Genomic DNA, 12701 nt, shown 5'->3' on the forward strand with positions numbered 1-12701 from the left:
TTGGTTTTATTAAGTCTGCTTTAAGGAGAACTTGAACTTTTTCCTTGAATTGTGATGCTTCAGGTATAAAATCTCTTGTCTCCTTGGCTTATTGTTCCATCCCATTCTGCTCCTTCAGACTTCAGGATGGTTTTAGAGGTAATAGTGGTAATAATAAGGGTAACAATAGCTAACTCAGTGAATGCTGATTATGGGCCAGGCATTGTTCTATGCCATGCATGTATTATCTCTCTTAATCTTCACAACAGCCCCAAGAGGTCAATACTCTTATCCCCATTTTATGGATGAAGAAACTGAAACACAGAGAGGGTAAGTGACTTGTTGAAGATCACACAGCTAGTAAGTGGCAAAGTAAAGGTTTAACCCTAAGCAGTCTGACTCTGAAGCTTGCACTCTAGGTCCATCTCGCAAACCACCTGACTTACTAGAACCTTAGGTATGCAGAGATAAGACAAGTTGTAGGCTGCTACATTCGGACAGACCTCACCTGGCATAGTCATTCCCGTCTACAGTCCTCTCCCTCAGAGACTCTGGGCTTGGTCATGTACTTGCTTTGGCCACTAGGACACTAGAAAGCATGATGTAAGCAGAACCTAAAAAAACGCTTGCATACCAGGGTTCATCCTTTTGGAATGCTGACTCTTGGAACCCCAAGACCATCCTGCTGGGAGGAAGCCCAAGAGAGCCATGCGGAGAGGGTGCATGGAAGAGAACTGAGGCTCCAGACACGTGGCTCCCAGGGACCATCTCAGCCGTCCCCCAGCCATTTGGAGCCATCCAAGCTCAGACCCCAGACATTGTGGAGCAGAGACAAGCCAGTCCCATTTGGTTTTTGCCCCAATTCCAGGCCCTCAGAATCAGAAGCAAGCATAAGATGGTTGTTATTTTAAGCTATTCTGTTTAGCGAGATAGTTTGTTATGCTGCAATGAATGATGCAAACAGCCAAGAAACCAAAGCCAGGCTGGGTATGAAAGATGTGGGCCAGGAGTACAAGAATACCTGGAGTCCAGGGCTCAGGAGAGCACTGGGGGTTTGAAACCAGGGGAGCAACGGGTACTCCAAGAGCACACCTAAGCAGAAGGTCTGGTGTCACTCAACCAGTGCTCAGGGACCAGGAAAACTGTGGATGCAGGCATGCAGGACGGGCGGAGGGTGCAACGCCAAGCAAAGTGGACATCTGGCTGGAGGCTCTGGGCAGAGAGAACTCTAATTTGCATGATTAGGAAGCTTCTGCCTGGGACAGGAGCAAATTCTGAGGCCTCATCAGCCAGTGCCAGGACACAGGTGGGGGCCAGTTAACTGACTGGAGAAGGGAGGGCAGAATCTCAGAAGAGCCCACCCAACATTGTCTGAGAGAAGGTTCTGACGGGCCCTCTCCCATTCTCACCGACGAGCTTTCCTCTCTTCCGTCTTGCCAAGGTGTGGATTCATTATTTTTCCTTTCCATAGTCAGAGCAGAAAGGCAAATTGGATCACAACTTTTCCATCTGCATAAACACAACTGTATTTCCTTCCCATTGGAAAAAGGTTTCCCTGGCAACCAGCTGTGTGTGTACGTGTGTGTGCGCGCGCGCGCGTGCATGCACACACTACTAAGTGCAGAGCACATGTTCTCAGGCAAAGTGTATACTGTAATCTAGTTCTTTTTGAAAATCCTTTTATTTCCTGATTATAACAGTAATATTTTGAACAAAATTTGGAAATTACAAATAAGGAAATAAAATTCACCCAAAAATCATCAACCAGAGATAATCATATTGGACATTGTGGGTATTTGCATCCAGCATTTTTTCCATGTTTTTCTGTATATGCTTTTAAAAAGAAGATGGAATCATACTCAATTCTATTAGAATCACACTGGGTACTGTTTCTTAATCTGTTTTTTTTATTTATAATATGAACATTTTTCCCATTTAGTAAACGTTCTTCCAAAAGAGTTGAAGAGGTCACATAGTGTTCCATTACATAACACATGTTACCACCCCCTACTGGGGGTATGATGGTTACAGTCGTTCTTCATTATAAAAAATGTTGAGATGAACATCCTTTGTCTTCATTGCCAATCACTTCCTTGGTACCGATATCTAGAAGTCATATTATTGGGTCAAAGTCATATTCTTGCCTGTTTTAAAAGACTTTGATGTATCTTGCTAAATTACCTCATAAAATGTTATCAATTTAGGGGCTGGCCCCCTGGCCGAGTGGTTAAGTTTGCACGCTCCGCTGCAGGTGGCCCAGTGTTTCGTTGGTTCGAATCCTGGGTGCAGACATGGCACTGCTCATCAAACCACGCTGAGGCAGCGTCCCATATGCCACAACTAGAAGGACCCACAACGAAGAATATACAACCATGTACCGGGGGCTTTGGGGAGAAAAAGGAAAAAAAATAAAATCTTAAAAAAAAAATATGTTATCAATTTATATTCTACTCCACCAGCAGTGTATAAGAATTCCCATTTTATTATACACTTGCCAATATTAAATCATTTCATTAACAAAAACTGGCAATGATCTTTTAACTCATGTTCCCTTTCCCTTCTGTAGCATCTGAAATTTGGCACAGATGTAAGATTTACTTGGCACTGCAGTGCTTGCGATTACACATTGATTACTGGAGTGGTCGCCTGCTTTATTCCTAAATCAACCAGTTAAAGGGGCTTTGCCTTTTTTTCCCCTAATGATTAATTAAAACTTCAGCTGAGCAAGTGTTTCTTGCAGGAGGTTTTCCGACAGAGGTGTGCTGATGTTTCGTCCATTGGCCTTGCTTGGGAGGCTGGCTCAGACCACGCCTGTACAGATGTGGAGCAGAGGGCACGGGTTACTGATGAGCATGGATTCTGTGGACTCTTGAGTCAGATGGGCCTGCCTTGGAATGTAAATGCAGTCGCATACCAGCTGGGTGACCTTGGACGACTTATTCATGAGTGTCAGTTTTCTCTCCTATAAAAGAGGAATAATATTACTTATTTATATGATTCTTGGGCATACTACATATGACCTAAGGGCATGGCAAATTAAGACTGCGTGAGACATGGTTGTGAGGATAAGGCTCAAAGGCTGTGCACAGGCTGGCCCCTCAGCCCTCAGGCACTGGCTCCTACCATGATCTCTCTCAGCCCTAGCTCCAGCCACGCTGGCCTCCTATTTTCCTTCCTCAGGACTTTTTCACTTGCTGGGTTTGTTTTTGTTTTCATCTTTTTGTTAGAATATTCTCCCCAGGTGGATGTCTCCCTTTCATCATTTAGGTCTCAGCTCAAATGTCATCTACTCCGAGACATCTTTCCTGGGCTCCCATCCCTCATTGCTCTTTCATAAAACTGTCTTAATTTCTCCAAAGTGCTTAATCCCTCCATGGAATGATCTCTTTGTTTATTGTTGATTTTTATCCTCTCCACCAGAACCACAAAGGCACCACGAAGGTAGGCCCCGCCCCTCCCTGCCTTCGGGAACCCGGCACAGGGCTGCGCAAAGCAGGCACTCAACCAGTGTCTATCGAATGAATGGACTAGTAAGAAGGGGATTTTTAGGATCTTGTGCTGGAGATATTTTTTTCTTTTTCGTGGAGTAAAGCAAAGCAGTTTCATGCTAGATTTACCTCTGATGGGTCAGAGCTGTAAATACAGTCAGTAAACGTGAAAGAGAAGGCTGTTCCAGCAGGGTTACTTTAGCATGTGATGTATGTTAAAGATTTGACACCAGACTGATCTGGAGAGAATCTCAACCTCTCCACCCAATGGCCGTGTGTCCCCAGTGATATCTTAACTGCTCTAAGCCTCAGTTACCCTGCATGTAAAATGGGAATAATATCCAACTCAGAGGGTCGGCTTGGGGATTAAACAGATAACATATGTGTAGTACCTGCAAATAATCAGCACTTAAAAGTGGTTATACTTGTGTTTAGGAATACCAAGAACCAAATAATGTTAGGCTCTAAGAATGAGGGACAGAAGGAACAATTAATATAAAGTTGTGCTTGTTAATTAGCATATTAATGAATATTAATTCATAGCACTATGAATAAGCATATATTCAAATGAGCTATATTGATCTATGGAACAAGGCTCTGTCCTCTCTGGCTTTGGAAAAGCCCATCCCTTTTGCCAAGATGTCTTTGGATGTATACAGTTAATATTTCATTAATTATGGTGGAGGGGCGTTGTGTGTACATCAGTGTCTCATATGATGCATATAATTAAGCCACTTTTTGTTGGGAGCGGAAGAAAATTGGGCTTTCCCAAAGAAAAGCAGCTTGCTCCCAAAGTTGCTAACAGATTGCTTCTTAATTGAACTTGGGAGGTGAATTATATGGTGAATTAGAAAAAAGAACAACTCTGAATTTAGTGAATTGTTCCATAAAGGAAACTGTGGGATTGAATTGCAAATGCTGGATAGAAACATTTCAGCCTGGCCCCATGCATCACAGGCCGCTGACCTCTGCTGTGTTTCAGTGAGAGCGTGAACAGGCCTGGAGCTCTCTTTTCAAGGCCTGGAGGGCATTCTTTCCCAGAGACCAGCTGTAAGCCTGGGTTTCTTATGCAAAGGAGACGTTTGAATAAACCTCTGTGACTAATGAAATCTACAAGGTCTTTGCATATCCTCTCACTGAAGAGGTAATTAACCAATGATCAAATATGGGCATATATATGTATTATTTTTTCCAAATATTTTTTGTCTTGCCGTTACACCCAAGGAAAAACATATCCCCACACCCTGAGTGCTCCCTTGCTATGGCCCCCAATCTCTGTCTGCATGAGGCTCTGTTTCTCTCTTCCTTGTTCCGTGATGCCTACGGCTGCAGTTAGAGACACAGTCACACCTGTCTTACTCATTTGCTAGCTTTTACTGAAGCAGAGCAACACTTTCCATCGATTTAGATGTGAGAAATGACTTTCTTAGTGTTTGATGTCTGTCTGCAGCTCCACGTCTCCCATTCCTGGAGAGTTTGGGAAGAGAGAGGTTGTTTCTAAGAAAATATGAGATGAGGCTTCCTCTTACAGGGTTTTCCGAGTAGTGAGTCTCAACTTTGGCTGCACCTTAGAATCACCTGGGGAACTTTTAAAAATTCCAAGGCCAAGGCCATGCCCAGACCAATGAGAACCTCTGGGGATGGGACCCCGGCATCAGTATTTTTCTAAAAAGCTCCTCAAGTGATCCCAAAGTGCAGCCAAGGTGGAGAGCCATTGTTCCAAAAATATCTGTTTCTCTCTCCATAAAAGCTGATAAAGACAAATTTTTCCATCAGTTAGGCTGAGTTAGAAATGATTGAATTCTCTTTTCAAGCACTGTCTACCTGACTCATCCATCCGTCCATCCGTCCATCCATCCATCCATCCGTCACATATTTTATCAAGTGCCTGCTATGTGCCAGGTGCAGTGCTGAGTGTTCATTTTTGGACAAGACCAGGTCCCTTTCTTCAAGATGCTGAAAACTAAAAACCAGACTGAGGGATCAGCTGAATAAACAGGAAACCGCAATACCTTGTGACGAGAAATGTGCGTAAGTCCAGAGGGCTGTGGGAACACAGAGGAGAGAGCTTCTAAACTGAGAAGAGCAACGACGGGGCAGCTTCCCAGAGGAAGTGGTGTCCAAGCTGAGACTGGAAAGACCAGTAGGTGAAGAGGTGGGTGTGGCTGAGGAAGTGCATCAGTAAGGAAAGATAGAAATCCAAGGTGCTATAAGTAGCTTAGAGGTGGCCGAGCCCAGAGTGGGAGTGGGGCAAGTGGCAGGAAGCCCCGAGGCACCAGGTGGGAGAGGCCGGCAGGGCCATATCACAGCGGCCTCATCAGTTGTGTTAGGAGTTGGAACTCATCCCAAGGGCAGTGGGGAGCCTTGCAAGGGTTTTCATCAGGGGAGTGGCCAAACCACATTAATTCCGGGTAGATCCTAGGCTCAGCTGCATTGGAAACATGAGATTTGAGTTTCTAAGAAAGCCCTTCTGAGAAAAAAGACCAAACCTCCAGTCTCTTGCTGGTGAGGATGACAGAGGAGGGATCTGGCCCCAACCTCATCACCGACTTTGGATGTCCTCTCGCAGACCTGCCCAATGCCCTGGGTGCCTTGGGAATAACCAGCCTCTCTCAGGCACCCGATTTGTTCTCCCTGTTCTTTCTGGGTCTGAGGCTGAGGGAAAGGAGCTCAGGTTTAGGGGGTCAGGAAAGACCCACCTCCAGTTGTCACCACTACTAATCATCTCTGTACCCTCAAGACAGGCAAGTCGCTTCACCCCTGGGGGCCTTGTTTCCTCAGCTGTAAAAAAGGGATGTTTATGGCTGTTTTGTCATTCGGTCTTTCTGAGACTAGAATTATAAAACTCAAGAGCGTTTAGCACTGTTCCTAGCACATGGCCAGCACCACACTTGGCAGATTAAACACTGATTCTTTCTTCCCTCCACCTACTGGGGGGCACCTGGTCTCCCCCCGCCCAACTCCAGAGCTTTTGCTCCTATTATAACTCCAAACACAGGCCAAGGGAATCAGAAGTCGCTGTCCCCTCCCCTCTTCTACCTGCTGCAGAGCTGAGGACCCATCTTTCCCAGCCTTTGCTCCTCAAGCCGCCTCCAGCTGACCCTGAACCCATTTGTGCCCAGGTATCCTTACAGGTCTATTTTTTTTTGCACACCCCCCCCCCCCCATTTGCAGGAGCCAAGCAGGTCTAAACTTACCAACCCTCTGTGCTGGGCTAGTGCTGTATGGAATCTTCCTTCAAATCCCAGCTCCTGTGTCCCCCTCCTGTCCACTACTAATAACCCTGGTCACATTCAAAGCTGGTGCAGTTACAAAGTCCTTTCACATCCTCTGGTGCCCATCTCGATCTCTCAGAATTAAAGCCAAAATCCTGAAGATGGCCTGCAAGGCCCCACATGAGCTCACCCTCCAGACCCTCCGCTGCCCACTGACCTCATCACCTACTACTCTCTCCCTCGCTCATTCCATTCCAGTCAGACTTGCCCTGCCCCTGCCAAGCACACTCCCACCCCAGGGCCTTTGCCCCTGCTGTTCCCTCAGCTTGGAATGCCCTTCCCCAGATATCCGCGGACTCTCTCCCTCACTTTCTTCAGACTTGTGCTTTTCTACCTTGCATGAAACGGCCACTCTTCATCTTTCGTGTTCACAGTTCCCCTCCTCCTCATTTATTTTATTCATCGTGCTTATTAACAATTGACTTATATATTTAGTTGCCTATCTGTTTATTGTTTTCTCCTCTACCCTCCATCAGAATATAATTTCCATGAGGTCAGGGGAGAGTTTGTTCAGTGTCGCATCCCAAGCAGCAGAAACAACATCTGGCGTGTAGCAGGTGTTGGATAAATATTTGTTGAATGAGCAAGTGCCTAAACAAACTCATTACCTCATTTGGTCCTTGCAACAGCCCATTTGACAGATGAAGGCAACTAACACCCGCGGTCTGATGCACAGTTACACCGCATCCCACAGCCTCGGCTTCAGGCTCTCCTTCACGCCACACATGGCACATTCCTCTGCTGGCGAGCGATTTTCATACCATCAGGATTTCCCCTGACCTTTAGCCCGAGAGGAAATGATATCGCAACTGGAAGAATACCCAGAGGGCTGGGAGCTGGCAGCGGACGCCCCGGCAGCTGCAGGGAGTGTGTGAGTGGATGCCGAGTTGGCCAGAAAGGCAGCGGAACGAGCGGGAAGAAGGCATGCAAAGACATCAGTGCGCCTGGTCCACCGCCATGTCACCGTCACCAGAAGTAAAGGTGGTCTGAGTGTCAGGAGTTGGGATGTGGGACCACAAGGCTGTCTCCAGAGGTTGTCCCAGCCAGGGCATTGGGTTCCATGTTTGGGACCCTTCCTTGAGCAGCGCTGGAAGCCTGTCAGCTGTGGGGCACAGGAAAGACCATCGGGCTTCTGACCAGGAGACTGTGTCCTGAGCCCTCAGCTTCCCTTATGGGCTGGCAACCCTGGGCTAATCATTTTGTGGCTCGGTTTTCTCCTCTATAAGATGGAGTTTCACTCCATCTGCCACAGGGTGTTCTAATCAGGGTCCCAGGGGATGTGGGGAAACTGTTTTGTAAACTGCAAACTTCTAGACAAATGCAGGAAATTATTTTGCGTTAGTAAGTAGATTGTCCTGTAGTTGCTTTGATGTGGTTTCATATGCATAACAGGCTCTCCTGGACACAGGCTTTCTCCTCAAATCTGCTACCTGGTGTCACTACCCACCCAGTTACTCAAACCCCAAATATAGGAGTCATGGGTGGCCCCTCTCGGTCCCTCCTACCTAATCCTTCATCCTCTCTTGTTGCTCATGTCCTAATATGACAGGTCCCCAACATCTCTATTGCACTGTCCAGCCCACCCCACCACGGTCTCTCATCTGGACCATCACAAGGCTCCTAACTGATCACCCGGCTTCCCACTCCTGCCTGCCAGAGACATCTTGATAAAACAAATAGAAACATATCCCTCTGTCCCTCTCCTGCTGTAAACCCTGTGAGGGGTTCCTGTGCTAAAGAGAATAAAGTCAAAGGTCGCAGCAAGGCACTGGGGATCCCACCTTCCTCTCTGCCTCATCCCCCTTCACCCACCACCTCACCACGGTCAGCCCCTCCCCGGGGCAAGCTTATTCCCAATCCAGGTTCCTTCCCCATCCTGCCTTCTGCTGGGGATAAGCTGGCCCAGATCTCCGTGTGGCCGGCTCCTTATGGACTTTCAAGTCTCCACCTGAGTGTCCCCTCCCTGGAAGGGACTTCTCCAACCACCTTCTAAGCAGCTACTCCAATCACACTCTACCACCTACTGAATTCGATCTTCACAGCATTTTCTGAACCTGCAATGATCTTATTTTCGTACCTACTATTTCTTGTCCCACTACTCATTTAGAATGGGCACACCCGTCTGTCTTGTTCACTGCTGGATCCCTGGCGCCTAGAACTGCACCTGGTTCACAGTGGATCTAATAATAGCTGGTGATTGACCATGTTTCTGGTGGGGACGGATGTGGACTTGGCTTGTAGATGTTGGTTACTAGCAAACGAATACAAGCATCGCTGTCTTTGACTGAGGGAGTGTCTGCAGAGTCTGATTTATAAAGTAAACAGAGCAATTTCTAAAAGGAGACTCTCCCCAGAGAGGAAGCCAGAATGCCTCCCTAAGCCAAGGCAGCAGGAACGGACCGCTGATGACATCTCCCTGCATTCCACACCAGGGGACTCCAGAACGGGGGAGCGTCCCGTCTGCATTTGGGATTTCTTAGGGGGGTGGAGGTGAGGAAGCTGACTTTGGGATTTTCCTGTTAACTTTCTGTATTAGACTCCAAAGTCCTTGAACTGATCAAGGAGAGTAATACTTTTATAATTTGTGAATTACATGTGTGGTTCTAAAAAGCAGATTTGTTTTTGCCCTAGCGTCTAGAACAGGGCCTGGCATATGGTAGGTGCCTGGTAAACACTAGTTGAGCAAATCTTTACTGATCCCCTGTGACTCTGATCATCCCACAGGTGACCAGGTTTGCTCCCTCATCTCTTGGTGCTGATGCAAAGGAGGCTGATGTGTCTTCACGTTTCTTTTCTTCTTGGTTCCTGCAGGGGGGCTTGGAGAGCAGCCATCTGAGAGCTGGCCGAACACTACAGCCACGAATGCCAGCAGTGAAGAAGCTGGAAAGGGTAACATGAGGCCCCACCAGGGCTTGGGGTACTTTTTTTCCTAGCTGTGGTAAATTTTCACATAACATAAAACTTTCCATTTTAACCGTTTTAATGTGTACAATTTAGCGGCAGTAAATACATTCGCAATGTTGTGCACCCTTCACCACTATTTAGTTCCATCGCTCCCACAGGAGACCCCGTGCCCACTAAGTAGTTACTCCCCATCTCCCCCTCCCCCCGCCCCTGGCTTTGGGAACCTCTTATTGAACCTTTTACTTTCTCTCTTAGTGGACTAGAAGCTCTGAAGTCTGTGCGCACGGAGTGCGTCCTTTTGTTGAGTGGGGTGGGCTGGCTGCCGGAGAAAGGGATAGAAGGCTGCCATTTCGTTGTTGACTGCACCGCCTTCAGTTAAACTCTGCAGTCTGGGCTCGCTTTTTTCTCTAGCGCTTGGCTTGTGAGTTGAAGGCTGAGAGGAGGGATGATGAAGCTTGGGGAACTGGGTCTGACGGCAGGAGTGGGCGTGGGGGGCAAGGAAGGAAAATAAGGCTGGGGAGAGGGCTGGGGAGGGGCGTGTAGACTGAGACCCCGTGGGCTGCTGGCGGTGGGGGCAGGTGAGGTTGTGGGTGTCTGTGGGCGGGGCCGCCTGTCAGCACGTGTCTGCCTGGAAACACGCTGCCTTGTCAATGCTGCGACGCGCATGCTCTCCTAGTTCTGAGATTCTAGCTTGGAGATCTCGGGGAAACGTCTCGCTTCTGGAGAAGCTTTTCCTGTTCAAAAGCTGTGCTGGAGGAGCCAGGCTGCTTTGCTTCTGCTCCGCCTGCATCCTGCGGGAATCAAGGCTAGCTGCTGGCAATGGCATGTCTTCTACGTAAAATTGACACGGAGCAAAAGGAATCTTTTTTTTTTTTTAAAGATTTTATTTTTTTTCCTTTTTCTCCCCAAAGCCCCCCAGTACACAGTTGTACATTCTTCGTTGTGGGTCCTTCTAGTTGTGGCATGTGGGACGCTGCCTCAGCGTGGTTTGATGAGCAGTGCCATGTCCGCACCCAGGATTCGAACCAACGAAACACTGGGCCGCCTGCAGCGGAGCGCGCTGACTTAACCACTTGGCAACGGGGCCAGCCCCAGGAATCATTTTTAAATGCCGGAATTCTATGTTTCGGGGATGCCTATTTAGGAAATGGAAATCATCATTTGCTTTATTTTATGTTTTTGTTTTAATGTTATTTTGTATTTTACACATTCACATGCATATATATAATTTCACTTGAATGCATACATATAATGATATATCATCACATACTTTTTTTTTAATGTTGTCTTTTTTTTCTTTTCTCTTTAATTTGGCCACCTCCATCCCTTCTGTTTTTCCACATACCACCCCTCTGCACTTTCCCAGGTAATGCATGCTAATGACTTTGTATGCACCCTTCTGTATTTTTCTCCATGCACATATATTCACATATACACTTACGTAGAGATATACATATATACAGATATAAGCTTTGCCATATTTTATAAAATGGGGTCATATTCGACACGTGTTTTATGCATCATACTTTTCTCATTTATTAATACCTCATGAGAAACCCCTCCAAGGCATTTGTTATAACTTCGATTTATTCTTTTGAACAGTTGCAAAATATTTGTAGTATAGATGGTCCATCATTTATTTAATCATTCCCTTATCAACTAGCTTTCCCTTCCCTTCAAGTTTTGCCATCGTGAACAATGCTGCGGGAAACAGTCCTGAATGTAGATCCTTACACACCTAGTATGTTTCTAAAGTGTTGCTGGAATGCCTTTCAGAAGGTGTAACCGTTCACATTTCCATAGCAAGTTACAAGTCGCCCCTTCTGCCATATCCTCTCTAGCACTAGGTATTATCAGTGTTTTTGAACAATAGCTCGTTATTACTCAGTTTGTATTTCTCTTGCTGCTGGTGAGTTTGAGCATCTTTCCTTACGTTTGCCAGGGATTGGGGGGTGACTGCTGTGACTTGCCTCTTCCTCTCCTTTGCCTACTTTTCTATTGGGTTGCTGATCCCCCTTTTATCAATTTGACCTCTTTAGAGAGAGGCATATTCTTCAGCACCCCCCTTCCCCTGCTCACCGTTTGACGAACCAATGTTTGCTTCTCAGTTACACAGGGTGTTGCTGGGACCATGTGCAGAGACTCCCTTAAAATCTGTAATTTTCCTGCTTTGCTTTTTCGAAGACATTTTTGCTTATGTGTTTTCAGGCTCCCCAGACATCCAGTATACTTAATGGCGCTTCGTTTTGGCCACAGATGACCAGCACTTAGTGGTAAAAATGGAGCACAGGGTCTGGGGATGAAACCAGAGGGATTTTTCATCAATGTAGATGCCATATCTAATTTATCATTGCATAAAAACCACCCCCAAACCTGGTGAATTCAGTGATCTGTTATTTTTCATGATTCTCTGGGTTGGCTGCGCTCGGTCGGGTGGTTCTTTGGCTGACATTGTCTGGGGTCACTCTCTCAACTGCATTTGTCTACCAGCTGGACTGGGCTGGGAGGTCCAAAAAAGCTTTAGTCACATATTTAGTGCCTCAGTGTGCCTCCACGTAGCTCTTCTTTCCATGGGAACTTTCACCATTTAGTTGTCTAACCTGAGACATTTTTTACACCATGGTGGCTGGCTTCCCAGAAAGAGGAAGCAGAAACTGCCAGTCCACTTGCGGACCAGACTCAGAACTCCCAGAATGCTACTTCCACCACATGCTCTTGGTCCTAACAAGGCAAAAGGCCAGCTCAGGTTCAAGGAGAAGAAAACAGAGTCCACCCCTTGGTGTGAGAAGTGGCATGAGTTCACAGGGAGGAGAGCTGTGGCTGTGACTGGAGGCCATCTGCTGCCCTCCCTCACTGCATCTTTCCTGCTCGCCAGCCACAGACATGGTCAGGGTTTCTAATATTCACTAGTTTGTTGGATGTAAAATGACCCAACCAGTTAAACTTGGACAGTCAGACACACTTGGGTTTGCATTCCAGCTCAGCCACTGAGTAGCTATGACCTTGGATAAGTTGTCTAACTCCTCATATGAGGTTTGGAGAGAATTAGAAATAA

At 46.8% G+C, this 12701-nt stretch overlaps 1 protein-coding gene across 1 annotated transcript in view; it reads left to right on the forward strand.

Moving 5' to 3' along the window:
- Positions 1–12701, forward strand: part of TLL2 (tolloid like 2) — a 133081-nt gene that overhangs the window by 50841 nt on the left and 69539 nt on the right. The window contains exon 3 of the mRNA XM_001500497.7: positions 9554–9631. Coding sequence (XP_001500547.2) covers positions 9554–9631 — 78 coding nt within the window. The remainder of the gene's footprint in view (positions 1–9553; positions 9632–12701) is intronic.

This window comes from Equus caballus, chromosome 1 (assembly GCF_041296265.1).
Source record: "Equus caballus isolate H_3958 breed thoroughbred chromosome 1, TB-T2T, whole genome shotgun sequence".
In the NCBI taxonomy this organism is placed as follows: Eukaryota; Metazoa; Chordata; class Mammalia; order Perissodactyla; family Equidae; genus Equus; species Equus caballus.